Raw genomic sequence first — 26,996 nt, forward strand, 5'->3', positions numbered from 1 at the left:
AAGTAGCACGTACCCATTCTGAAGCAGCTACAAGAGGGCACATCATCCAGATTCTGATTACAGTTTCTATGCTACTTCCACAAATATTTCAGTAGCTGAGCCCTCCATTGGCAGTGAGGCAGACGGAGTTGAATTTAGATTTCCTCTCTCCGACTCCCTGAAAACGCTCGGTGAATATCAACTTTAGTCCCACCTGAGAAAGAACCAGATCATTTTCTAAGTGCTAGTGCTCAATGTGACTTGAATGGAGGTGACTGTCACCACTGAGGATGCCATCCTGAGGGATGTTGGTCATTACGGCTGTGCGGTGCTGCCATCTAATGGCATAAAAATAATTCAATCAAAGTCAAGGGCAGATGGTGAGGATAACAGCAGCCCAAAAAACAAAAAATTAAACAGGAGCCAAGCTTTTCTGTTTTCATTATTTAAGCGTTACTAAAGTGATGTTTCTTAGAATGAGTCTGAATGTTCTCACCCATCCAGGTTACCTAAAGAAAATTAAATCAAGCGTAGCTGGACTCTGTTATATATCTGAAGACGTTTCGACAGTCGGAGGTGTTGGTTTCAACTTTGTTGGGTAGAGATGACGGACGGCACTGTCCTCCCTGTCCAAAATATATCCGGTACTGTCCGTGAGTGTGACTCCTCCATTATTTGTAGATAGACTGCTGAGTCTTTTGCAGTTGTTTAGTGTCACCTATGTACAGGTCATTGCAATCCTCGCTGCATTGGACCGAATACACCGGATTGCTTTTCTGAGTGTGCGATACAGACTCTTCGGGATGAACCACTTTTGTGTGTTTTGTGTGTTTAGTGTGTGTTGCTTGGTTTGACGCAGTGTTTGAATTCCTCAGAAACCCCAGAAACACACAGGATGACTATACTGCTGCTTCTGTTCCTCATCTCTCACCTGGTTGGTTGTAGCTGCAGTTTTTCAGAGATTCCTTCATGCGTTTGTGCTCTTTCTGTTGCTGGTCTCATTACCAGACAAAAGAAAAAGATGTAGAAACAATTAGATGAACCTTTTAAAATGTATGACAGCTGCTTGTCCCAAACATCAAGAAAAATTCTAATGTGCTTCTAATAGAGCAGGAGGCCGGCACATTGTGGTGGAAGAGAAGAGGAAGAGGATGTGGAAGTAGAAGAAGAAATGCTGAAAACATAATTACTTTACAGACACACTCGAGGGAATGCAAAATAAAATTACACACGAGTTAGGAAAAAAAAACAAACAATTAGCTGGGTTCTGCATTGAACAAATTAAAACAATCTCAGAGGATAAACAAATCATTGCAGGTAAAGTAAGCAGAATGCAGAATAAGCATTTCTAAACAGGCCATGAAATCAACCCACATAAATCCAGCATGCCAACAAACTTGTGTTTTTAGGTCCATGTGGCAGTAAAACTTTTTATAGCTGCAGCTCATTCATGAAGTAGAGCAAACTGAAAACAGATGCGACACAAACGTCCAGAGAAAAGACGGTTTATCAGGATTGGCATCGCAAAGATGAGCAGAAACTCTCATGAAGTTGTTGCATATAAAATGAAAAGCTTGTTTGTATAGATGTATAACGTGTTATCATTATCTGTGGGTGTGAATTTTATGACCAAACCAACAGCATCCTTAAAGCTTTTTAAAAGTTTTGCAACCAATGATGCATTTCAATTTTTGTTACATAAAACCACTTATACATTTAATGATGTTACTGCCAGTTTCCATTTTCATGAAAGCTGAAGACTGACATGAACTGTTGCGTTGGTAGTTGCCTATAATTGCTCCACATCAGGGACGTTTCACTGACGCTGAGAAAAGCTCAAAATCTAAATGAAGGAATAAAAACCTGGTCATGGAAACATCTCAGAAATCACAGAAAGGTTTTCCTGTGGTGGGTTTTGTTTTTCTTTTCTATTTTTACTTGGTGATGTAGAAGTCTATAGCAAAAGTGTAATGGAAACACTTTTTTGGCATTTACACTTCACATGACGTACAGTAGAGGGTCACATGACCAGTTCACCGCAAACTTGTGGACAAGGAAGAGACTGAACATTTTCTGAATCCAATTTGAGATTTTAAATAAACAAATCACAATAATGAATGTTAATGTTATGTTAAATATATACATAAAAACCAGGGTTGTGCCAAAAAAACATTAGAGTAATCAGTAATTTCAATAATCCTTATAAAAATATCTTATCCATTAGGCAGCAACCAATGTTAAAGATGTGAAGTAGCTCTGAGGGATCAGGACTAATTGGAAATAGCTCAAAAAGCAGCACAAAAAAAACAAACAAACAAACCTGCTTTGCACACGGAGACAAGGTGAGGAGCACAAATACTGCTCAGCAAAGAAGACAGACATACAGGCAGGAAATGGTGATTAACACAGGTGAAACAGATTAGGGCAGGAAGGGCAATCACCAGGAGGGAAACAGAAAGACAAGAAGAGATTTCACAATAAAACAGGAAATGAGACACACAAAGAGTCTTTGAATGTGGAAACGTCACTGTTGTGATGGCAGAGGAAGGTGGAACAGGAGATATTTTAGAAAAATAGAATAAAGAAACACTTCATGGATTATATTCACACGATGAGGATATGTGAGGATGTTCTGACAGTGAATTACACTTAAACACAATTTATCAAACCTGACAGTAACACTCCTGAACAATAGGCTGCGTTGTGTGCAGTGGACCCACAGGATGCCATCTGTCGGCATATTTATACACCAACTTGACCGCAGACCTTCAGGGAACCTCAGGGGAACATTCAATTAAGCTTTTCTGACGGTTTCCACTAAACGTGACCTTCAGGTTGTGAAAACGCAGCCTCTTTTTTTATTTTTCAGTCTGTGATGCAGTTCAGTTTTCAGTCCCATTTTCGATACGTTTATTTGTATTATTTATAATTGCTGTAATATTCTTGCTGATATTTTCCTACTCATTAGCTCTTGCTATTAAAATAAAAGTCAGTATTATATAATGAGTGAACGCAGAAGAGCAGCAATTAGCAGTAATCTAATAAGAATCAGTTCCTGTCTAATCTGCTTTTTAAATTCTAACACTGAAATTAGTTCTCACCTCTCTCCCTTGGAGGGGACCGGCCTGCAATCATCGTTACATCACCATCTGTTATCCTGCAGCGAGAAACACGATTCCTGTCATATTTTCTTTAACCATTTATTTGTAGTTTGAGAAAATCTACAGAATTGTTGTTGTTGAAGGTGGTTTTGAAAAAACTGAGAGATGTCAAAAACTAATAAATGATAATCGACTAATCTCTGCTTTTAGTTAAATCTTCAACAAACTGATGTCATTTTTTATTAGTTTTTTCTTTGATACATTGGTTAAAGCGTGCATATCTGAAAAATACGACAGGAAGACAAGTTATCGCTGTAACAGTGGCAAGAAAAGACAAAATGACATCTACAGAGTGGTAGGAGTACCAGGGCAGCTTGTAGGACTCTGATCTCAGGTGAGCTGCACCTTTGTGTCTCATCACAAACTCTATCCAGAAGAGGGCGGTGTCCAGCGGCTTCATGGGCTGATCCCTGTGCAGCCGGGAGAGTCTGTGCATGTTGATCCTGTAGGACGGCTCAGTCAGGACTTCTTCTACGGCCTTCAGGAAGTTGTTGTCTTTGTCCACTGTTTCTATTGTAAGCATCTTAGCCGCTCCTCTCTCCGTCAGTCTGAGCAGGTTGTCGTACTGGTCAAAAAACAAAGGCAGACCCACAACTGGGACTCCGTGATAAATAGCTTCTTGAACGCCGTTTGTTCCCCCGTGAGCCACAAACAGTTTCACCTTCGGATGTCCCAGGAGGTCGTTCTGAGGCATCCAGTCCACCAGTAAAGTGTTGTTGCCCAGAGCGGCTGGTCTGTCACCTTTATGCCTCCAGATGACTTTCTGAGGTAATTTGGCAAAAGCTGCAGCGATCTCATTGGTCATGTCAGCAGGAATTTCCCCTACAAAAGTCCCCAGAGACATGAGGATGACTCCATGTTCTCCTGAACTCTGCACAAACTCCTCCAGGTGTTGAGGCAGAGGTTTTGCAGGTTTACACTGAAACCCTCCCATGTAAACAACATTCGGCATGGTGGGACGAGGAAACTCAAATACAAAGTCCACTCTCATCAGCCAAATGTCTACTCCTCTTAATAAGTCACTGTATCTGATCTCTGGGCTGAAGAATTCATCACAAACAGCTTGATACTGAGGACGAATTAAGAATATGTCCTGAGCTTGCCAAATGACATAGAAAATCACATTTTTGACTCTCTGTATAAAACTCATTTTGTCTGACAGCCCTGAACCGGTCACGGGGATAAAAGATAAAGGAGAAGGTGCAACGGCCAAATGTCCTTCTCCACTAGTTACCCACCGCACATTATAGATCAGAGGTAGCTTCAGAGCGTGAGCCAACATTATGCCCACACCCCATGCCGGATCAGTCAGGACCAGGTCATACTTTCTCTCTCTTAAACCATTCATTAAGTCTTTATCTTTAAGCATAACGGCAGCCATTTTGCTCATCATTCTATGGATGTTAAACATTGCAGCAAACATCTCGACCTGCAGACTTACAAAGCTCATAGCAGAGCTTTCCCCTCGTTCTATGTCAATGATCTTTTTCAGGATCGGGTTAATAAAGTCACGATCAAAGGCTTCAGCGACGGGCACTGTGATCGTCTTGTAGTGCGGCAGGTCGTCCTTGATGTACCAACTTTTATTGGTTCGCACCACATCGACAGAGTGTCCTCGAGAGTGCAGCGCTTTGATCATGATGTCCATGTTCACCCAGTGGCTTCCCTCTAAAGGAACAATCAAGATCTTTCCACTGCGACACGTTCTCAGATTAAAGAACACAAAGGATAAAAGGAGAACAAATGCTTTTATATTTCCGTTGGGTGGCATCTTTAACCTGGAAGAAGAGAAGAAACATTCAGAACCTAATCCGTGTCTCTCGGCAGCAACACTGGCCGTAAATGCCACAAAAGTGAATTTACTTAATGTCTTTTTTAAAATTCTGATTTTCCTTTGCGAAAGGGGTAATTTATTAGCATTAAAGATAGTCCTGCAACATACCTGTTTTAAATGAAGCAGCCCCGAGCATGCGTCTGCTTATTCTTAGATGTCTTTGTGAAACAGCGGAACAAGGAACGCACAGCTACAAATTTCAGGAAAGCTTTTATAAGTGGATTATCATCATCAGCTTTTCTTCAGGAATGAGGAACAATGTGATCTCTTTATTGAAGCTGTGGGCAGAATCATGTTACAGATGTTTGTTTTTTTTTTTACTGCCTGTGTTAATTCAGTTGTGGATTCTTTCATTTGTGTAGCAGTATGCACTCTCTTTTTGCTTTAAGGGAATGTAATTGAAGGTACAAATACTAAATCAACAATACGTAAAGCCTTTGTTGGCGCAGACCTACAGCTACAACCAGGAAAGAAATAGTCTGCAAGTGGAATGAATCACAGCAGTGCGTTTACTGGCTGTACGACACTGAATATCCACAGATGGAGTGAAAGGAGTTGAAATATTTGGTACAAAACAAGATTTGCTGTCGTAAAATCCAGAGATTTTCCAAAGCCCTCATTAACAGCCAGCCTTGCCAGAAACCTTACGATCCTGATTTTTACAGTGCATATGTACAGCCCAGAAATGACGTAACAGAATGAGCACAAGCTAATCTGCCAGACTAAAAGGAGTGTAACATGTGGAGTAATGAGGGCTCACTTATAAAGCTTTACTCAAATAATGGAAACTACTAAGTGGTGACTTATCCCCCCAGACAATATTAACACTGAGCAAAGCCTTCGAGCTATTTGTGCAGGGTTTTTTTATATTCTATTTTTTCACTGGAGTCGTATTTTCAGCGGTACCATGACACAGCTAATATGCTGATTAATTCAGGTAACCTCATGCTGCTTTCGATTCCACCACAGCTATTCTATGTTTATGCCCCAGGCTTACTTTAAAAACCTTTAAAAAGTCCTTCAGCCCAGGTCAGTCGCAGCTTCAACGCTTCACTGAAGCCATCATTCCTTCATTGTCTTTGTGGAGAGAATGAATCAAAATGCAAAGCTTAAATCAAAATCTTGCACATCTTAGAAGAAATAAAACAGGGGACCATGGAAGGGAGATAAATAAAGAAGGTGCTAACAGCCAAGACCAACTGACTGACTCTTTTTAAGGTCCCCTCTCCTTTAATACTCCGCTCTAGTTTGCCTTATTTGGGTTACACAGAACTGATAAAAAAATGCCTTACATTGTTTGCTTGTGCTTGTATTTTTTTATTTTTTTTATTTTCTTTCATTGCGGATTCACAGCATGGTAGGAAGTGGAACATGCAAGATTTCAGTACTGACTTCAACATGCCCATGTTGGTGGTGCCCTTGCTGCTTTTTTTCAGCTGCAATGCTTAAATATAGCCATGGAGAGGCAGTGGAGGTCGACAAAACACCTGCTCAGTTACAGAACAAAAGAGTCCTCCACTCGGAAAACATCGCACGTGGAGGGTGTTACATTTCTCTGATAATCTGAGATCTGCCAATGCAACATCGATCAAATAACAACATACATGTGGAGTTGTTATAAGGCCTGCTCTTAACTCGGTGATGTAGCTAGGCTGTTGTGCTAGATGCCAGTATGCTAAAAACTTTCCGGACCCAAACTATGTTGACCCAAACTGTGCTGATGTCTTACCAAGGCTTCGCTCACAGTCCTCCCAGGGGAGGTGGGATTTGTCCTCAGGCTGAAAGGAAGGGTCGCTTGAGAGAATCAAGGCCCAGCATGAGTCGCTTTGATTCACACAGCTAATTAGTAAAGCTGAAAAACAAAATCCAACGATCGCATTGGTCAGCATTATGCCCCATCGATAAATAAGTCATCTTTCCCAACATTATGGATAGTGTAGCCTGAAACCTGCACAAACTATAGTGAGACATTTGTCCCAAATGATCCTGTGAGGACAAAAACATTTGTCATTCATTTGTGTATTTATTTCTTACCAGCCTCGGCGATTGATTTCTAGTCTCTTTTGACTGGAATTCATAGCTGTGTGAGGTGTCGGGAGTACATCAATATTCATTAGTCTTTAAATGAAACTAAATACAGAAAAAAATAAAATCATGCTTAGGCCTCAAATCTGCAGCGTGAGTTCTGGCACAGCTTCAGTTTACAGAAGGACTGTGTAGAGCCGCCTCCTCTCGCTGGTATGATCTCAGTCTCTCAAACAAGACTCATCGTGAGCTGATGATGTGCTTTGACTCCATTTGGTTTTTTTTTTCTCCGGTTTTGGTTCTTAGAGAATACTTCCAGCATGGTTTGGGACAATGATGTTGGCCCATTTGTAAATAACAGGGATAAAGAGAAGAGCGGAGCCGAGGATGGACACCAGGAGGAAGGCCCACAGGAACATTCGATCCAGAACCTGGGCTACAAACTTCCAGTCTTGTACCACCTGCAGCGGAAAAGAAGCAGCCAGTGAGTCTCTGGACGTGAGTACCAGACAGGGTGGGGTTAAAAAAAAATGTGGTTCAAACTCACCTCTCGGACCTCATTTTCTTTAACCACATGCATGGTTATGTAGCGAATAGAATCCAAAGCCGCCTGTAGGTGACGTCTTGTGTAGATCAGGCGGTTTAGTTCAGGTGCTGAGTCCTTCATCATACCCGGTCCTCCTGCTCCTCCGGTTCTGGCCACTCCAGCTGCGGCGTAACGGTCCACGTGGCTGCGCATGCACAGCAGCTTGGGCAGACGATGCAGGAAGATCTTCCTCACCCACGGCGCCATGCCGTGATGTGTGGAGGAGGAGCGATGGTGGATGTTGATGGCAAAGATGGTGATAATGATGGAGAGCGTGACGAAGATCATGGTGAAGACAAGGTACTCCCCGATGAGCGGGATGGCCTTAGAGGAGGACGGGATGATCTCCTCGATGACCAGGAGGAAAACAGTGAGCGACACCAGCACTGAGGTGCAGAGAGAGATCTTCTCACCGCCGTTGGAGGGCAGGTAGAAGACGAGGATAGTGAGGAAGGACAGGCCGATGCAGGGAATGATGAGGAAGAGGGTGTAGAAAAGAGGTAACCTGCGGATGATGAAGAAGTAGGTGATAGTGGGGTAGGAAGAGCTGCTGTCTGTCCTCAGACCACGGCTGCCTGTGGCCTTCACTATCTCCCATTCACCGTTGTCAAAATAGTCCTGCTTGTCCACATGGAAGTCCTCAAGAATGATGTCCACCTGTTCAACAAGGAGGATGACATCATGTCCATCAACTCGTCATAACTCGCATGAATGAACTGCAGCCTTGCTGTGGAGCAGAGACTCACCTGGGAGCCGTCATACGTCCAGGACCCAAACTTCATGGAGCAGTTCTGAAGGTCAAACGGGAAAAAGGTGACGTCGATGGTGCAGGCTGACTTGTAATTGGCTGGAGGCGTCCACGTTATTGTCCCGTCATACTTCACGACAGCTTTGGTGACAGTTCCTTCAAAACGCCCGTCTGAACTATTGAGAGACATAACATTCATATCTGAGAGATCAAGGTCTCGTGTCTCTGCACTGAACAGCATTTCTCTGTTCATATATGCATCATCTCCACTAACAAACTTCAACAGCTGAAAAATGTAGAGCCAAACCAAAAGGCAGTTAGATACAAGATAAAGTTGTGAAAATCCTTGAAAAATAGCATCCGACTGATACTGGCTTTTTTGGGGATTCATTTTGTTTTTGTTTTAAAGCAGCTAAGCCACATCACTCAATCACTCCTTGCTGCTTTTCCAAAACGGGCGTCATCCCTTTAAGGTGGCATGGAAGTCCTTTCACGTATGTTAGACTAAGCACATCAGTTTTGTCATGACTGTAACAAAGAATTAGTAAAACATAAGCTGCATCACATTTTAAAGGCACATACTTGTCATACAGAACAACATCAGGAAGCCAGAGTCTGTCAGATGGTACTCGGATAGTTGTGATGCCCAGATAATCATCAGGATCCCATCTGAGTTTCATGTCTGTCCACTCCTACATCCAGAAGAAAAGCAGTTTGACCTTTCGCTGATGAAACAGGTGATGACACTTTGTTAGCTTCACAACAATGATGCAACTCAGTGAAAGCAGCTACTCTGGTTCACTGATAATATAACCCAGGTAACGGTGCCTTTCATAGCAAATCCGTTTGATTTGACTTAGACATGCCATCTATGGCAGGCATCCTGTGGTAGAATAATGTGGAGGTGCAGACAGCTCCTGAGAAAAACTTAAAAGGAGAAGGAGATGAAAGAGAGACGCTTTGCACTTCGCCAATGACGTCTGTGGCCGCTGCCCTTCCTTCACCCTTTCTGCAAGATACAATCCATCACTGTGAAAGGGAGCAGCCGACCTGAACAGCTGAGCCTGGTCTGTGGGGATAATTCATATGATGCATGACAGAAAGGACGCCCGAGACAATGAATAAAGCTGACAGGAAGCTGGAGGGGTGGGGGGGGGCAACGAGTTGTGGAGGAAGTTGCGTGGGCACGGGGCCCGAAGGACTCACAGGGATGAGAACTGTCAGCAAAATGCCACCGCACCAGATTAAAGATGCTGGCCGGGATGTCTTAATGCCATGCAGGCTGGAGGTTGTTGGAACATTTCCACTCACATAAATCAATGCTGTTATCTGCATGTTTATCGTTGAAGGTGAAATGTGATGTTGGGTAAGCTTATTTGCTCTCATGGCTTACCTGTTTCATCCACACATTGGTTGTCATCAGCTGGTTTTTCTCATCCTAGGTGAATCATATGATAAGAAAAAGTCAAAACCTAATGTTGAGACGTCGCTGAGTTAGACATTTACATGGATTCATCATTTAAATAGCATTCCATCATCCACTGTTCGATAAATACAGTTGCTCATCCTCACCACATCAACCAGCTGGGAGATGGCCAGGCCAAACTTCACGCAGATGGTCTGGTTTAGGTATTCCACCGGACGAACCCATTTCTGGTAGTTTCCAAAGAGGTATTTGAACAGCTTGTCCTCTGCTTTTGCATAAGACGAGAGCTTTGGAACCCCTAAAAGGAAACGCAGTTGAGGAGAAAGGTTCACATAACTTGAAGTTAATAGATATTCGGACGGTCACTGAATTTCCTGCTTTGTTTCCTGCATTGTTCTCAAACGGCACAGCGTTCTCCTCTCTGACCTTACCGCTGTGTTTAGGTCTCAAGTTTCTGGATGTGACCTCAGTGGTAAAGCTTTGGTTTCAAGAAACCGAGGAATAAAAGCTTTGAGCGAAACACACACTTCAATGTGCAGCGAAGTTAAGAATCCTTATTATATATCAGACAAAGGACACGTCCATGATTCAGTTTATTTTTCTGTCATTATCTGGAGTTTTAAAAAAGGGCGCTACTGAATGAAGCAATCATTGGATGGGGAACACTCAGAGTTTTTTGGCTTTGGTGTCACGTTTGGCTGCTGATCTTTCACACTGAACCGATGTATGTGAATATCATTCAGCTTTCTTTTAGTGCTGCAGCTCCTCTTATTCATCATATTCTCGAAAGTTGGAGAGACCTTTATATCCAAGAAAAAACACTGCAGAAGCAGTGCTCACAGGCGAACTGTACCAACAGGGAGGTTTTCTAATACTGTTGTGGAGTATGAGAGAGATTGTATCTAGTTTACTTTCACCACAGCCAGAAACTGATACGCTTGTTTACCTGTGACTCATATGCAGGGTTAGGGTTAAGGATGCAGGAAAACTCAATTGCAGGTGAATGTTTTGTAGTAGTAGTTGTTTTTTTTGTTTTTTTTAAATTAAAGATCCATGTTTTCTGACAGATTTTGGTATAAATAATATAAATGTAATGAAACGTCACCGTCGTTATTTAATACTTCCCTATGACAGTAATCTGTGTTTAATTCATCACTAATTAGGATTAGCTCTTTAAATAAACCTATATTATTGAAAAGACCAGGAAAAGGTCTGTTTCTTTCCAAACTTGAGCTTCACTAATACATTTTAGAGATTCTGCACATAAATACATACAGAAGTATGCCCTGACTGGGTGACAGGTGCAGGCATTGAATTAATATAACTGCAGCGTTGTTAAAGCTGCAATATAGATGAGAAATTATTGATTATGATTTTGAATTACATGCAATTTTTTTCACCCCACTCTTTAAATCTTTCGCCAACACGGCTATAAACTTAATTTATGGACGGAGAATGTGGCTGGAAATCCACCACAGGAGTGACCACAATTGTACGGTGTCGCCCTTTCACAGCACGTAGATCGATAAGGACAAGGCTGCAACACTCTCAATCAATGACCCTGTAATCAGCAAATTCATCATCTCTCCAGCCTCTCCTCCTCGCTATCAGCAGCGTCCGGCTTGGCTGAGAAGCTGCAGAGTCTGCTGGATTCTGAGTTAATCGGTTTCAGAGTATGATAAATGTGCCCGTAAACACTAAGGAAAAATACAGTGTGAGCCAAAAGGAAGGAAGTCTGCAGCCGCAGTTTTCATCCAATATTGAGTGAAATTCATGCGTTACCTCCTTCCTGCACTTTCAAAGGGACCTTGGTTGGTGCTTGCTGCTGTCTGCCTAGTGCGGCATGTCCAAAAATGAATCATTCACTTAAAATCAACATTTCACATGAGGATTATATTGAGCTCAAACTAAAGACATCCAGACAGGCAAAACAGAAATGAAATAGAGAAAGAAACACCCTAACCCCCAAAAATAAAAGGTTAATTCACATATAAGTATAATTTACATATTTGTGACACACTGTAAGTAAAGTTGGAAGACACATTCATAACAAAGTCTACTCAGTGTACACACCCACATAGCTACCACGGCTCCTCCAGTTATCTCACGCGAAGCTCACTGTATCAGCTCATCACCTGAAGACACATCTGAATGCATCGTGAATTCGTGTCATGTCAGGTTTCTGACTTGCAGACAGTTTGCATGAATATCAAAGTAAATATATATTACAGGGGAAAAGTGCGACTTCACTAACGCTGTGTTTCAGAGGTACCAAACAAACACCTCAGGGCAGCCACAGTGCCTTATTTACCAAATATCCTAAATGAGCTGAATGTTGTGTTTGCCTTTACAGATTGAGTCTGAACAATGTCAAATTATGAGATTCAATATTTGTCCCCTTGTTTTTTTTTATGTTTTCTCAGTTTTGTTCAGTTTTGTCAGGTTTCTTAAGCCGGGGGCCTCTATGTGCAGTGGGGATATAAGGAGAAGGAATATTTATGTAATGTTTCACATTTTCGTGGTTAGAATTGTCTTTCCTGTCGACAGTAGACAGATTTTCTGTGTGAGAGGGTGGCGACCAATCATTACATCTTCTCTGACCATGTGCCAATGTCTAAGTCCTTGTAATTGGTTTCTATGAGTCACGTCCACAAGAGTCCAACTCATCTCTGGCTATGCCATCTGTCAAACCCGTGCACGGTGATAATTAAAGGGAGGGATTCCAGTGGTTGGCTAAACTTACGCAGTGAGTGGCACAGGTGGCAGCAGCACAGCAGCGGCAGCAGCAGCAGCATCAGCGTGAGAGAAGTGGCCGCCTCTCCTGCTCTCTGCATCATATCAGAGGTGGCGCCTGATCCACACAGCTGGTCCCTTGGGCATCACAGAGCTGGAAGATAAGTTTGGAAAACAGTGGTTTTTAAAAAGGAAACACTGGGCTGACGCCTGAGCTGCTTGAAGTGCTGCTGTAATCCTGCCTCAGGTTAAGGGGTTCAAATCCTGAGGTGGACAACCGTGTTCATAGGTCAGCTAGCAAGTTTAGCACAGCAATAAAGATAAAATCAAACAAGGAAACACCAAATTGACAAACCTGCAAAACAACCTACCTTCATCACACACCTCCAAAGCACAGAGCAGGAGAACAAGGATGCTGTCTTCCTCTTTCTCTGCAAACCTACCCCTCTCAAAGGTGCTAAACACATTCCACACAGTTAATTATGTGATGGCTGTACAGATACCTGCTCCGAGTGGTGAATGTCCTGACGACAGCGACACTGCCCCTCTATCGCTCCTCCATTCCTTGCAGGTTCTTTCTCTTGCCTCATACAGATGCTGCTTCCCTTCCTGCTGCCTCCAATTGTGAACAAGCAACACACCCTCCTCCCTCTCCTTCAGAAAGCCCGCCCTGTTTCCCCCTACAGTAGCCCCCCCCCACACCACCCACACCACCCTCCACAAGCATTGTTGGAGTCAGCAATCACATACAAGGATGGTCCCCCTCTCCGTGCAGACACTCGGCTGCATCTCCACAGCAGCAGCCGTAAAATGACAAAGACATCTCTGCAGCAGCAGCTTCCGCTCGTGATGTTTTGATCCTCCCTCTCCTCTCAGTCTTTCTGTGTACAGACGCAGAGATGTTGTAGCCTATGGGATTGAAAAAACAAACAAACAAACAAAATAAATCTAATTTTAAAGTCCAGGTTTCTAATAATATCTTAATTTTTTCCCACAAAAATTTCTTTTGTACTCGCCAGCTGAGAATCTGAACCTCACATTTCTGTCCATTCACTGAAAAATAAGAGAGAAGAGAAAGAAAAATGAGAGATAAGCTCCCCTACTAAGGTGGCGATTATATGGATCAAACAATTAGTGGTAAAACAGTGCAAAGAATCTCTTCAACGGACTTTAAAGTAGAGGAATGTTGGTGTTAAATTAATTGTGTAGCAGCAAGCAGAATGTGAAATATCAGCATGAAGCATGTGAGCATTTTGATTTTTGTGCTGGGAGAAATGTGAAGAACAACAAACAGCATTGTCTCTGTGTGTAAAGGGAATGTTGTTTGATTCATATTTGATTCAGGATCAAAGTATCGGATGTTCACTAAATCAACACTTATTTCTGTAAATCATCTGTCAGATCGACTGACTGACACGTGACATTTCCTATCAATAACATTTAACTCTTTGTGAGTGCTACCTGCAGTTCCCAGTGTTGGTTCAGCTCCTCCTCTCCGCTGTTGTTGCATAAACCAAGCAGCTCACACAGCAAACAATTCCCAGCTAGAGTGGAGCAACAAACACAGACCACAAAAAGAGTTTGACTGCAGACACATGAATACATTATAGATCTGCGCTTGGCTGGACTTTTAGAAAGTGAAGATTTTCAATCAGACACCGATCGCTTACTTCAGTGAGAATGCAAGAAAACAGGGATGATGAAACTAAAAGACAACAGTTACAAAATGTAGTTATGAGTTGGTCTGAAGCGATCATCATCGTGCTGCTGACCTCGGTTGACCTCTGTGTTCACTGCAGATGAGACTCGTCTGCTGCTGCTGCGTTTTGCTGCTGCTCATCCTCGTTCACAGAGTTTGTCATACTGGCAACATGCTGGTCTTTCCAACTGAAGGCAGCCACTGGATATCTCTCACAGATATCAAACGGCTTTTAAGTGTTGTGCTTTGAAATTAAAATGTGGGCTGCAAGTCTAAAGTTACTGATGCGACACAAAACATGCAACATACATAAACAGTTGTTTGGTTGTTGTGTTGTTTGTTTTTTACTTTTTTCAATTGCACTGTGTCACAGTGGCTGATTGTGTTTCCTAGCTCCTCCCCTCTGAGTCACATAAATACCTGGGCCCCTCAGGACAGGTGCCTCAAAGAGCGAACAATTCCCTGCCAGATTGGAGCAACAAACATAGATGACAGTAAGTTGGTGTTTTCAGACTTCACACTATTGATCTGTCCTTGGCTGAACTTTCATTAAGTGATCATTGTCAGTCAAACACTGAACCCTGAACACTATGGATGTCTACAAAAGAGTAATTGTTTCAACATTTCTCTGCTCTCTGTGAAATAAGTTAGAAAGTGTTGGAGGTAGAAGAGATAGTGAGAGGAGGAGACAACAGTCAGGATTCATGTTGTATAATTAATCCACTGTATCATCGTGCTGCTGACCTCGGTTGACCTCTGTGTTCACTGCAGATGAGACTCATCTGCTGCTGCAGCGTTTTGCTGCTGCTCTTCCTCCTTCCCAGAGTTTGTCATACTGACAACATCCTGGTCTTTCCAACTGAAGGCAGCCACTGGATAAACATGGATATTCTCCTTCAAGCTCTGCACTCAAGAGGACACAATGTCACTATTCTGCGATCCAGCAAAAGCTGGTACATCAAAGACGACAAGTCCTATTACAACACCATCACAGTTCCAGTGGAGAGGAGCTTAGATCAGAACTTCATCACAAAGCTTATCTCTGAAACTATTCAATTTCAAAGGGGAGGTCTTCCCATCACAAATTTTCTCCACTTGACTTTTGGAATGCTTGGTATTTTTCTTGAGGCTCATGAAGCTGTGTGTGAATTTGTAACAGCAATACTTGATGATAAATCACTGATGAGAAACCTGAAGGACAGCAAGTTTGACCTGCTGATCACTGACCCCTGCTGGGGGGGTGGAGTGATTCTGGCTAAGTACCTGAATCTTCCCCTGGTTTATAATGTTCGCTGGCTGATTTTTGGTGAAGGTCATCTTGCTATTGCTCCGTCACCTTTATCATATATTCCTATTACAGGATCTGGCCACACTGATAAGATGAGCTTTTTGGAAAGAGTTAAAAATGTGATGTTGCATGTAACTAACCAAATGCACAACTACCTGGTGGTGACACAGACATATCAGAAACTCTGTGACAAATACCTCGGGCCTGATAATGACTTTAACCTTTTAGCCCTCAATGCAGATATTTGGCTGATGAGAGTGGACTTTGTATTTGAGTTTCCTCGTCCCACCATGCCGAATGTTGTTTACATGGGAGGGTTTCAGTGTAAACCTGCAAAACCTCTGCCTCAACACCTGGAGGAGTTTGTGCAGAGTTCAGGAGAACATGGAGTCATCCTCATGTCTCTGGGGACTTTTGTAGGGGAAATTCCTGCTGACATGACCAATGAGATCGCTGCAGCTTTTGCCAAATTACCTCAGAAAGTCATCTGGAGGCATAAAGGTGACAGACCAGCCACTCTGGGCAACAACACTTTACTGGTGGACTGGATGCCTCAGAACGACCTCCTGGGACATCCGAAGGTGAAACTGTTTGTGGCTCACGGGGGAACAAACGGCGTTCAAGAAGCTATTTATCACGGAGTCCCAGTTGTGGGTCTGCCTTTGTTTTTTGACCAGTACGACAACCTGCTCAGACTGACGGAGAGAGGAGCGGCTAAGATGCTTACAATAGAAACAGTGGACAAAGACAACAACTTCCTGAAGGCCGTAGAAGAAGTCCTGACTGAGCCGTCCTACAGGATCAACATGCAGAGACTCTCCCGGCTGCACAGGGATCAGCCCATGAAGCCGCTGGACACCGCCCTCTTCTGGATAGAGTTTGTGATGAGACACAAAGGTGCAGCTCACCTGAGATCAGAGTCCTACAAGCTGCCCTGGTACTCCTACCACTCTGTAGATGTTGTGTTGTTTTTGTTAACAGCTGCACTGCTCATTTTGCTGATTTTTGTTGGGTTAGTGAGATCCTGCTTTAGATTGTGTTTCAAAAGAAAAATTAAATCAGATTAACAACGAACGGTACATATTGTTGTTGTTCACACTGATTAATATATTGCTGCTACTGTGATGTCTTCTCTTGGATATTAATTATTCTGGGGACCTTTTATGTCTTCATAATGTGTTTATCTGGAGAAAACTGCCTAAGAAAAAATAAATAAATATAGGAGTCATTTATTGTTTATATCATGTCTTCTAAACATGTGAAATTGTTTTAAAAGTTATATTTCTGTCCTGATCATTTTTTTCATTAATAATAATTTTTTAAAAAAAGAAAACAAATCCAAATCTTGTTGAGGTGCTTTTATACCGCAGTGTGCTGATCTAAAGTGAAAGTTGACTAAACAGGTTGCAACATTTTATGATGATGTAAATCAGCAGAACAGTTGTGAGTGGTGAAGCAAGTGAAACAACAATGAATAAATGGTTTCTATAGCCTGACACTCACTGAAACGTCACACTGAATCGCTCACAGATATCAAGCGGCTTTTAAGTGTTGTGCTTTGAAATTAAAGTGTGGGCTGCAAATCTCAAGTTATCGATGCGACATAAAACATGCAACATACATAAACAGATGTTTGGTTGTTGTGTTGTTTTTGTTTTGTTTTTACTTTTTTTCAATTGCACTGTGTCACAGTGTATTTCCCAGAATAAGGTACACGCCTCCTCAGTGAGATAAAAGGGTTAAACACTGAACCCACCCCGAGCTTTTGGCACTGACGGCCACTCTAATTTCCTGAAAGAGGCTCCATGAAATGCATACACATGAAGGTGCCTGAAAGGAATTCAGGCAAAATACCTGAGAACGAGTTGAAATCTGCATCATTATTTCTGGATTTCTTCAATCGAGATTTTGTCCTTCGTCTCTCATTTGGCTGTCATTAAACTGAGCATGAAGAAGTTCTGGGCTGACTGTGTTTCCTAGCTCCTCCCCTGTGAGTCACATAAATACCTGGGCCTGTCAGGACAGGTGCCTCAAAGAGCGAACAATTCCCCGCCAGAGTGGAGCAACAAACATAGACGACAGTAAGTTGGTGTTTTCAGACTTCACACTATTGATCTGTCCTTGGCTGAACTTTCATTAAGTGATCATTGTCAGTCAAACACTGAACCCTGAACACTATGGATGTCTACAAAAGAGTAATTGTTTCAACATTTCTCTGCTCTCTGTGAAATAAGTTAGAAAGTGTTGGAGGTAGAAGAGATAGTGAGAGGAGGAGACAACAGTCAGGATTCATGTTGTATAATTAATCCACTGTATCATCGTGCTGCTGACCTCGGTTGACCTCTGTGTTCACTGCAGATGAGACTCATCTGCTGCTGCAGCGTTTTGCTGCTGCTCTTCCTCGTTCCCAGAGTTTGTCATACTGACAACATCCTGGTCTTTCCAACTGAAGGCAGCCACTGGATAAACATGGATATTCTCCTTCAAGCTCTGCACTCAAGAGGACACAATGTCACTATTCTGCGATCCAGCAAAAGCTGGTACATCAAAGACGACAAGTCCTATTACAACACCATCACAGTTCCAGTGGAGAGGAGCTTAGATCAGAACTTCATCACAAAGCTTATCTCTGAAACTCTTCAATTTCAAAGGGGAAGTCTTCCCATCACAAATTTTCTCTACTTGACTTTTGGAATGCTTGGTATTTTTGTTGAGGCTCATGAAGCTGTGTGTGAATTTGTAACAGCAATACTTGATGATAAATCACTGATGAGAAACCTGAAGGACAGCAAGTTTGACCTGCTGATCACTGACCCCTGCTGGGGGGGTGGAGTGATTCTGGCTAAGTACCTGAATCTTCCCCTTGTTTATAATGCTCGCTGGCTGATTGCTGGTGAAGGTCATCTTGCTATTGCTCCGTCACCTTTATCATATATTCCTATTACAGGATCTGGCCACACTGATAAGATGAGCTTTTTGGAAAGAGTTAAAAATGTGATGTTGCATGTAACTAACCAAATGCACAACTACCTGGTGGTGACACAGACATATCAGAAACTCTGTGACAAATACCTCGGGCCTGATAATGACTTTAACCTTTTAGCCCTCAATGCAGATATTTGGCTGATGAGAGTGGACTTTGTATTTGAGTTTCCTCGTCCCACCATGCCGAATGTTGTTTACATGGGAGGGTTTCAGTGTAAACCTGCAAAACCTCTGCCTCAACACCTGGAGGAGTTTGTGCAGAGTTCAGGAGAACATGGAGTCATCCTCATGTCTCTGGGGACTTTTGTAGGGGAAATTCCTGCTGACATGACCAATGAGATCGCTGCAGCTTTTGCCAAATTACCTCAGAAAGTCATCTGGAGGCATAAAGGTGACAGACCAGCCGCTCTGGGCAACAACACTTTACTGGTGGACTGGATGCCTCAGAACGACCTCCTGGGACATCCGAAGGTGAAACTGTTTGTGGCTCACGGGGGAACAAACGGCGTTCAAGAAGCTATTTATCACGGAGTCCCAGTTGTGGGTCTGCCTTTGTTTTTTGACCAGTACGACAACCTGCTCAGACTGACGGAGAGAGGAGCGGCTAAGATGCTTACAATAGAAACAGTGGACAAAGACAACAACTTCCTGAAGGCCGTAGAAGAAGTCCTGACTGAGCCGTCCTACAGGATCAACATGCAGAGACTCTCCCGGCTGCACAGGGATCAGCCCATGAAGCCGCTGGACACCGCCCTCTTCTGGATAGAGTTTGTGATGAGACACAAAGGTGCAGCTCACCTGAGATCAGAGTCCTACAAGCTGCCCTGGTACTCCTACCACTCTGTAGATGTTGTGTTGTTTTTGTTAACAGCTGCACTGCTCATTTTGCTGATTTTTGTTTGGATACTGAGGTCATGCCTCAGATTGTGTTTCAAAAGAAAAATTAAATCTGAATAACATTGAAGGGTGAATTGATTCATTTCACACTGACTGATGTGTTGTTATAAGCATGTCTTATCTTTGGTAGTCTGGATTATTAAAAATATTAACAATATTTCTAATATTGGTTCTTAAATTCAATATATACATATATATCATAGTGATGAATATATTCTTTCATATTCATCACTGTAGAAAGCAAATGCAATGGATTAATGTTCATTGAAACTTTGCTCCCAGCGAATGTCTGGATGTCAAAGACATTTTCAGCTGTACTGTATGTTGTTTGTCTTCTTTTTTTATTGCTATGTGTGTGTTTGTCCATCGTTATCTTGAACCACCAGGCAGAGCATCAAGTTTTTTAATAATTAACGTGGTGCAGAATGCTACATGCAATCGGCCTTGGTGTTGTGTTTTGTTTGCAATGGGAGTGTGGGCGCCACCTCTGCTCCTGCACTATTTGTTAATCATCTTGTGTAACATCTAAGTTGGTGACTTCCGACAGTTGCAATGCTTGCAATATTTTACAACTCTGACTTCCCTTTGTCGAACTTGTAGAGCGTGTTGAACTGCATTCAGTGTGACCTTGTGTGGAGGAGTGGAGTGAGGTGAACCTGGTGTGTGCCTGCAGGCTTTTCAGCGTCTGCCTTTTGTTTGTTGACAGCAAAAAATAAAGATAGCTCAAGTATGAGGGTTTGTCAGTGTTTTGTTGTTCATCTCTCAAACACCCGGCAAAGATTCATCTGAGTGAGTTCTCTTCATACGTAATATTTTTACAGTGTTTACTGTCGCTTTCGCAGCGTCAGCTTTAGTTTTAGTAGAAAAGTCAGACATAAGCAGTTGGTCTCACTGATGGTCAACCTGTCAGCAACTGAAAAACAAATGAGGGGAGTTTAGCGGAACAGTTTTCAGCCCTGATTCTAGCTTCTTCTTTTTTATATATATATAAAAAAAGGAAACCAAATCTTATGGAAGTGCTTTTATACTGCAGTCTGTTGATCTAAAGCAAAACTTGACTAAACAGGTTGCAACAATTTATGATGTTGCACGTGAACAGAACAGTCATCGGTGGTGAAGCAAGTTAAACAAAAATGAAGAAATGGTTTTATAGCCTCACATTCACTGAAATTAAATCTTTCCCAGGTATCAAATTGGGTTGTGTTGTGCTTTGAAGTTAAAGTGAGTGATGAGGCATACATAAACTGATTTGTTTTGCACTGTGTCACTCTATTTCCTATAATAATGTGCACTGGCAAAATGAAACTCCGTCTAACTCTCCTGTTGATAGACAGCAGCTCTGACTCTGCTTTAAAAGGCCTAGGAACCCGAGTAAACAAACAAGCATCTCATGTCACTGTCTTGAAGGTGGGAAAAACAAAACCATGAAGAGGTTCACAGCTTCACAGTTTCACCTCACTGACTTCATTTTGTTTGGGTGCAGAGTTTGTTGAGTCAACAAACAGCCCAGACAGTTTTCACTGCAACATTTGACATTTAAAGAGTTTTGTCTTTGGCTGCAGACAAACCGGTGAGTTCTCTTTGTTGACGTTTGTTTCTGTCTTTTGTCAGCTGTTGCCTCACAGCTTGTTCACTATTTTATTGACTCCCCTTTGATCAAATCAACCATGTGTTTCCTCAGAGGAAACCTCTTGAGTATTTCCTGTATGCAGACTGAGCTCTGAGGAGATTAGGGTTAAATTCAGAATGCATGGGCAGCTCTTGGCAGAGACGACAACACTAATTTCCTGAAAGGCTTCATGTGCTGCACACACATGAGGGTGGCTGAAAGGAATTTTCAGTGAGCAAATAGAGACACAGTTTAGATTGGAATCATTGTTTCTGTGTTTCTTGCGTAACAACTATCTATTTTTGTTTTTGTTTGTTTTTTTAAATTATTATTCTGTTGAATTTTCAGACCGCGTCCTTCGAAGATGACTTTGTCACTGGCTTTCTTCATCTTTCTTTTGGCTGTCAATGTTCCTGCTGCCGACGGAGGGAAGGTTCTGGTGTTTCCACACGATGGCAGCCACTGGGTGAACATGAAGGTACTTGTTGAGGAGCTGCATTCAAGGGGACATGCTGTGACTGTTATTCGGGCCGCTGACAGCTGGTATGTCAGTGAAACGTCGCCACATTACAACACGGTCACAGTGGATGTCGAGGGTGGTGGAAATGAGGAATTTTTCCGGGTCTTTGTCTCAGAAGTCATTAAAATTAAACGAAACAAAGAGTCTTTGTGGGCCCGTCTGGCTTTAGACATGGAGTTGAAGGGCAAATTCTTTGAATTACACAAGAAAGTGTGTGAAATGGTCGTGCACATGTTTGAAAATAAAGAGTTTATGAGGTCCCTTCAAGACGCTAAGTATGAGTTGGTTCTGACAGACCCTGCTAACGGAGGAGGGGTCATGCTGGCTCACTACCTCGGACTGCCGTTAGTGTTCAATGCTCGGTGGACCGTTCACGGCGAGGCCCATTTTGCTGTTGCCCCCTCGCCGCTCTCCTATGTGCCGCTCCCACCTTCAGAGTTAACTGATCGAATGACTTTCTTTGAGAGGGTCAGAAACACATGTTTTTACATCCTGCGGATGCAGCTGTACAAACAAGTCGCTGGACCAAATTATTCCACATTAGCCCATCGCTACATCGGCCCAGATGTGGACTATTTCTCACTGTTTCAAGCGGCAGACATTTGGCTGATGAGAGTGGACTTTGTATTTGAGTTTCCTCGTCCCACCATGCCGAATGTTGTTTACATGGGAGGGTTTCAGTGTAAACCTGCAAAACCTCTGCCTCAACACCTGGAGGAGTTTGTGCAGAGTTCAGGAGAACATGGAGTTATCATCATGTCTCTGGGGACTCTAATTAGTGAGCTTCCTCACGACTTGGCCAATGAGATCGCTGCATCTTTTGCTAAATTACCTCAGAAAGTCATCTGGAGGCATAAAGGTGACAGACCAGCTGCTCTGGGCAACAACACTTTACTGGTGGACTGGATGCCTCAGAACGACCTCCTGGGACATCCGAAGGTGAAACTGTTTGTTAGTCATGGAGGAACAAATGGAATATATGAAGCTATATATCACGGAGTCCCAGTTGTAGGCATTCCCTTTGTGTTTGATCAAGCCGACAACCTCTGCAGGCTTCGAGCAAAAGGCGTTGCAAAGGTTATAGATGTTTCTGAATTGGACAAGAAAATATTTAATTTCACCATCCAAGAAGTCCTGACTGAGCCGTCCTACAGGATCAACATGCAGAGACTCTCCCGGCTGCACAGGGATCAGCCCATGAAGCCGCTGGACACCGCCCTCTTCTGGATAGAGTTTGTGATGAGACACAAAGGTGCAGCTCACCTGAGATCAGAGTCCTACAAGCTGCCCTGGTACTCCTACCACTCTGTAGATGTTGTGTTGTTTTTGTTAACAGCTGCACTGCTCATTTTGCTGATTTTTGTTGGGTTAGTGAGGTCCTGCTTTAGATTGTGTTTCAAAAGAAAAATTAAATCTGATTGACAAGGACGGATATATTTTATTTCAAGCTGATTAATGAATTACAGGTAACTGTGACTCCTTGATCATTGAAAACATTGATGCTTTGCCTTTGGACATTGGGACTGCTAACTTGCTGAATAAAATTCATTTGATATTTTTGTCTTAAGAGTCATTTAGATCTCAATACTTGTAGATGGAGCTTTTTGGTGGCGAATGAATTAAAGAAATGCAATAAATTTAGCTAAATGTTCCTAATAATGTAGGAAAATGATCCTGTAGGTTTTCAAAGCTGTTTTTTTTTCCTGAGTGTTGTTTTTACATAAGTGTAAGACACTTGTCCTTTACTTTGTACTTTTCTTATCATCTGCAATTTAAAGACCATTAAGTTGAAGGAACAGAGTCCAGCTCAGGCCAGACTTTGGAAGGACGAGCACATGTCCTGCTCTCTGGTAAAGGCAAAAGACAAAGACATCTATCACACCGTCCAACAAAGGTAAGGTTTGAATAGAAATGACATAAATGAGAATTTCCAGAGGATCAGGTTTTACCTGGTATGAAATATATTTTCTTCTTGTTTTCAGTTACAATTCAAAAAGTCATGTCTACACATTAGAAAGAGGAGGTATTGAAGCCAAAAATGGGTGAATGACAGAAAGTTAGCAAGATGTTTAGTGACTAATGACTGAGATAAACTACTGTTTTTACAAATGCATGACACTGTAGTGAAATGGATCCATTTGATCATAAATAATCAAACCAACAATATGCTTTCTTCCATAAGTGAGAGTAAAAATGAACTGGCCCTGGGTCTGGACAGCGCTCTGCTTCCTCTATCCATCGGTAGTTCATGGCGGAAAAGTGCTTGTTATCCCGATGGACGGGAGCCACTGGGTGAACATGAAAGTCATCATAGAGGAACTGCACTCAAGGGGACACCAGGTTTCTGTTTTGCGATCACCAGACAGCTGGTACATCAAGGAAACCTCACCGTTCTATACTGCAATTGCAGTTGAGGGGGAATCTGGATTTGATGAGGACTTTTTAAAGAAGTTTGTGTCGGCGTTGCTAAAAATCCAGAAGGAAGGCAAGTCTATTTGGACACGTCTCAAACTGGAAATTGAACAAGCACAAAAGTCCTTTGAGATGTTCGAGAAAATGTCCAAATCGCTTGAGCTACTTCTTGAAAACAAAGATCAGATACAATCGCTAAAAGATGCCAAATATGACCTGGTGCTCACAGACCCCGGTTTCCCTGTGGGTGTTATACTTGCCCGCTATTTTAAGTTACCTCTTGTGTTCAATGTCAGATGGGCTTCTCATAATGAAGGCCATTTTTTAATTGCCCCTTCTCCTCTTTCTTACATTCCAATGGTGGGTTCTGAGCTATCGGACAAAATGAGCTTTCTCGAGAGAGTTCTTAACGTCATCATTTTTGGGTTGGCCGAATTTAATTTTGAGTACTTTTTCAAACCACAATTTGCCGGAGTAATTGAAAAATATTTAGGTACAGACACAGACATACTCTCCCTCTTTCAAGCGGCAGACATTTGGCTGATGAGAGTGGACTTTGTATTTGAGTTTCCTCGTCCCACCATGCCGAATGTTGTTTACATGGGAGGGTTTCAGTGTAAACCTGCAAAACCTCTGCCTCAACACCTGGAGGAGTTTGTGCAGAGTTCAGGAGAACATGGAGTCATCCTCATGTCTCTGGGGACCATAATTGGTGAGCTTCCTCACGACTTGGCCAATGAGATCGCTGCAGCTTTTGCCAAATTACCTCAGAAAGTCATCTGGAGGCATAAAGGTGACAGACCAGCCGCTCTGGGCAACAACACTTTACTGGTGGACTGGATGCCTCAGAACGACCTCCTGGGACATCCGAAGGTGAAACTGTTTGTGGCTCACGGGGGAACAAATGGCGTTCAAGAAGCTATTTATCACGGAGTCCCAATACTAGGACTTCCTTTGATTTTTGATCAACGTGATAATCTGCTTAGAATTGATGTAAGAGGAGCAGGGAAGACACTTGATATCTTTACTATGACTGCAGACATCTTTTATCAGGCCATAGAAGAACTCCTGACTGAGCCGTCCTACAGGATCAACATGCAGAGACTCTCCCGGCTGCACAGGGATCAGCCCATGAAGCCGCTGGACACCGCCCTCTTCTGGATAGAGTTTGTGATGAGACACAAAGGTGCAGCTCACCTGAGATCAGAGTCCTACAAGCTGCCCTGGTACTCCTACCACTCTGTAGATGTTGTGTTGTTTTTGTTAACAGCTGCACTGCTCATTTTGCTGATTTTTGTTTGGATACTGAGGTCCTGCCTCAGATTGTGTTTCAAAAAAAAAGTGAAATCTGAATAACATTGAAGGGTGAATTGATTCATTTCACACTGACTGATGTGTTTCTACTAACCTAATGTTTGACTTGAGTGGTATTGATTATTCTGGCAATTCTGATTATTTGTGATTTGTAAATATGTTCATCATTCACAAAAAGTGAATCCAATTTAAAAAAAATCCTGATTATAATGTATGAAAGTGTGTTAAAATGGGATCTTTATTGCTACTCTATGATTTGTTGGTATTTTAGTCCACATTAAATATTAAACCTGAGAAAAGTTCAACCTGCAAAATCTGACAAAATCTGTCTTTTCATTTTTGACGCTTGGAGGTGGCTATCACAGCTATCTCAGGACTTTTGAAGGTGAGACAGCTGAATCATTTCCCAAATTACTGCCAAATTGTATGAAATGTACTGCCAATGTCATATAAAATAATTCCTTGTGAAAGGACATAAAGTAGAGCAGAAGTGGAGAGCAGAGAGGATAAGGACAATAACTTCCTCTGGGCCATACAGGAAGTCATGAATCATCCTTCCCACAGGATGAATATGTTGAGTTTGCCCCAATTTATACACTTAACAGGCTTTACTGAGCAATGCTGTAAATGAGTGGAAATACAAGTCAGACCCAGACTACTGCTGTAAGCATCAGCTTGACAGCCAATGAGTCCACAATAGACCACGGACAGGAGATCTGACACAAAATGTGTTGCTCTCATAATTCTGCTGACTTTTTTTTTTTGCCAACTGGCTGTAACAATTAAGGTTTGCTGTGAATGACAGAAGCACAGAATAAATCTGAAATGAATATGCCCAACAGAGAATTGGAATTTGTAAAATTGACTTGACTATTTTACAGTAAAATCCAGTTTCACAGCTGAGTTCATTGCACTCAAATTTCCCAAACAGTAGGTTTTGTGAGCACCGAGGAAACCGACATGCTATTATGGCACTTGATTGTACAAAATCCCTGAAGGGTTGTTACTTAAATAAATAAACTCTTTTATTACAAAACAATAGAAAATACATGCAAATGCTGGTGATTTTTGAGTCCACATCCTATTTCTGTCTTACTGCCGCCATGATACAGAAGAAATACATAGCATTACTGGTGTCACACAGTAAATATCAGTTCAGTCTGTATCATCGTTGTAAACAAACACAATGGGGGGGCTGTCCCTGGAGACATTTGCTATTCGCAGGGAACATATTTCATTTTTCATGAATTCACCGTTTTCATTTTTGGAAACTACGTGTCATACAAAAGCATGCCAACTATATTAGTCATATCAGTCGACATTAGCTGCCTGATAGATTCCACTTCTCTCGTCTCAATTTACTTGATATAAAAGGTGTGGGAAAAAATTCAAGTTAAAGTAATAGAAATTGAATTTTAAAGGGATAACAAGTTGAAAGTAAGGGAGGGAAGCTGTGTCCCAATTCAGGAGCTGTAGTATTCAGAGGACGTTTCCTGTGAAGGTGCGGTCCTTTGTGTCTGCTTTTACTGTTGCATAAAACTTTTTCTCACCAAACTCAGTTTTACTGTTAGCTGAAACCTTAAACTTGAATTTAAAAGTGTAATCCCTGGACACTCTATCGGCACCCAATGAATCTAGGGACAGGTTGGGCCGTGTCCTCCCAGGAGGAGGAGGACAGACCTGTCTGCTGCATACGAAGGAGCCTTGTGAAAGGCGGCCTCCAAAGGACGAGGACCCTGAACTGGGACACAGCTTGACAGCTTCTGCTCATGCACATAAT

General features: G+C 42.4%; 3 protein-coding genes and 1 pseudogene across 7 annotated transcripts; 2 read left to right on the forward strand and 2 right to left on the reverse strand.

The window, feature by feature from the left end:
- Positions 1-3,346: 3,346 nt before the first annotated feature.
- Positions 3,347-4,788, reverse strand: LOC115041245 (UDP-glucuronosyltransferase 2A1-like). The gene is made up of 4 exons (XM_029498582.1): positions 4,582-4,788; positions 4,018-4,209; positions 3,424-3,903; positions 3,347-3,361 (listed from the first exon to the last, which is right to left on the reverse strand). The coding sequence occupies exons 1-4, from the start codon at positions 4,786-4,788 to the stop codon at positions 3,347-3,349; spliced, it is 894 nt and encodes a 297-aa protein (XP_029354442.1).
- A 1,498-nt stretch (positions 4,789-6,286) lies between these two features.
- Positions 6,287-17,421, reverse strand: chrna5 (cholinergic receptor, nicotinic, alpha 5). Its single transcript, XM_029497434.1, has 11 exons — positions 17,334-17,421; positions 13,954-14,036; positions 13,531-13,545; positions 13,243-13,401; positions 12,503-12,646; positions 9,906-10,057; positions 9,727-9,771; positions 8,916-9,025; positions 8,332-8,509; positions 7,547-8,242; positions 6,287-7,460 (listed from the first exon to the last, which is right to left on the reverse strand). Exons 5-11 carry the CDS (start codon positions 12,594-12,596, stop codon positions 7,302-7,304), a joined length of 1,434 nt encoding a protein of 477 aa, XP_029353294.1. The 5' UTR covers positions 12,597-12,646; positions 13,243-13,401; positions 13,531-13,545; positions 13,954-14,036; positions 17,334-17,421; the 3' UTR covers positions 6,287-7,301.
- Positions 15,321-25,617, forward strand: LOC115040612 (UDP-glucuronosyltransferase 2C1-like). 5 transcript variants are annotated; one of them, XM_029497428.1, is made up of 3 exons: positions 21,037-21,201; positions 21,319-22,644; positions 24,991-25,611. In XM_029497428.1, exons 1-3 carry the CDS (start codon positions 21,161-21,163, stop codon positions 25,256-25,258), a joined length of 1,635 nt encoding a protein of 544 aa, XP_029353288.1. In that variant the 5' UTR covers positions 21,037-21,160; the 3' UTR covers positions 25,259-25,611. The 5 variants fall into 5 exon arrangements, with proteins under 5 accessions (XP_029353292.1, XP_029353290.1, XP_029353288.1 ...); XM_029497429.1 differs by having other exon boundaries at positions 21,038-21,201; positions 21,319-22,090; positions 24,437-25,610; XM_029497432.1 differs by lacking the exons at positions 21,037-21,201; positions 24,991-25,611 and adding an exon at positions 15,321-15,721 and having other exon boundaries at positions 22,091-23,052.
- LOC115040614 (UDP-glucuronosyltransferase 2C1 pseudogene) lies at positions 17,419-20,094 on the forward strand (annotated as a pseudogene).
- Positions 25,618-26,996: the final 1,379 nt, after the last annotated feature.

The sequence above is a fragment of the Echeneis naucrates genome, chromosome 3, assembly GCF_900963305.1.
Source record: "Echeneis naucrates chromosome 3, fEcheNa1.1, whole genome shotgun sequence".
NCBI classification, from domain to species: Eukaryota; Metazoa; Chordata; class Actinopteri; order Carangiformes; family Echeneidae; genus Echeneis; species Echeneis naucrates.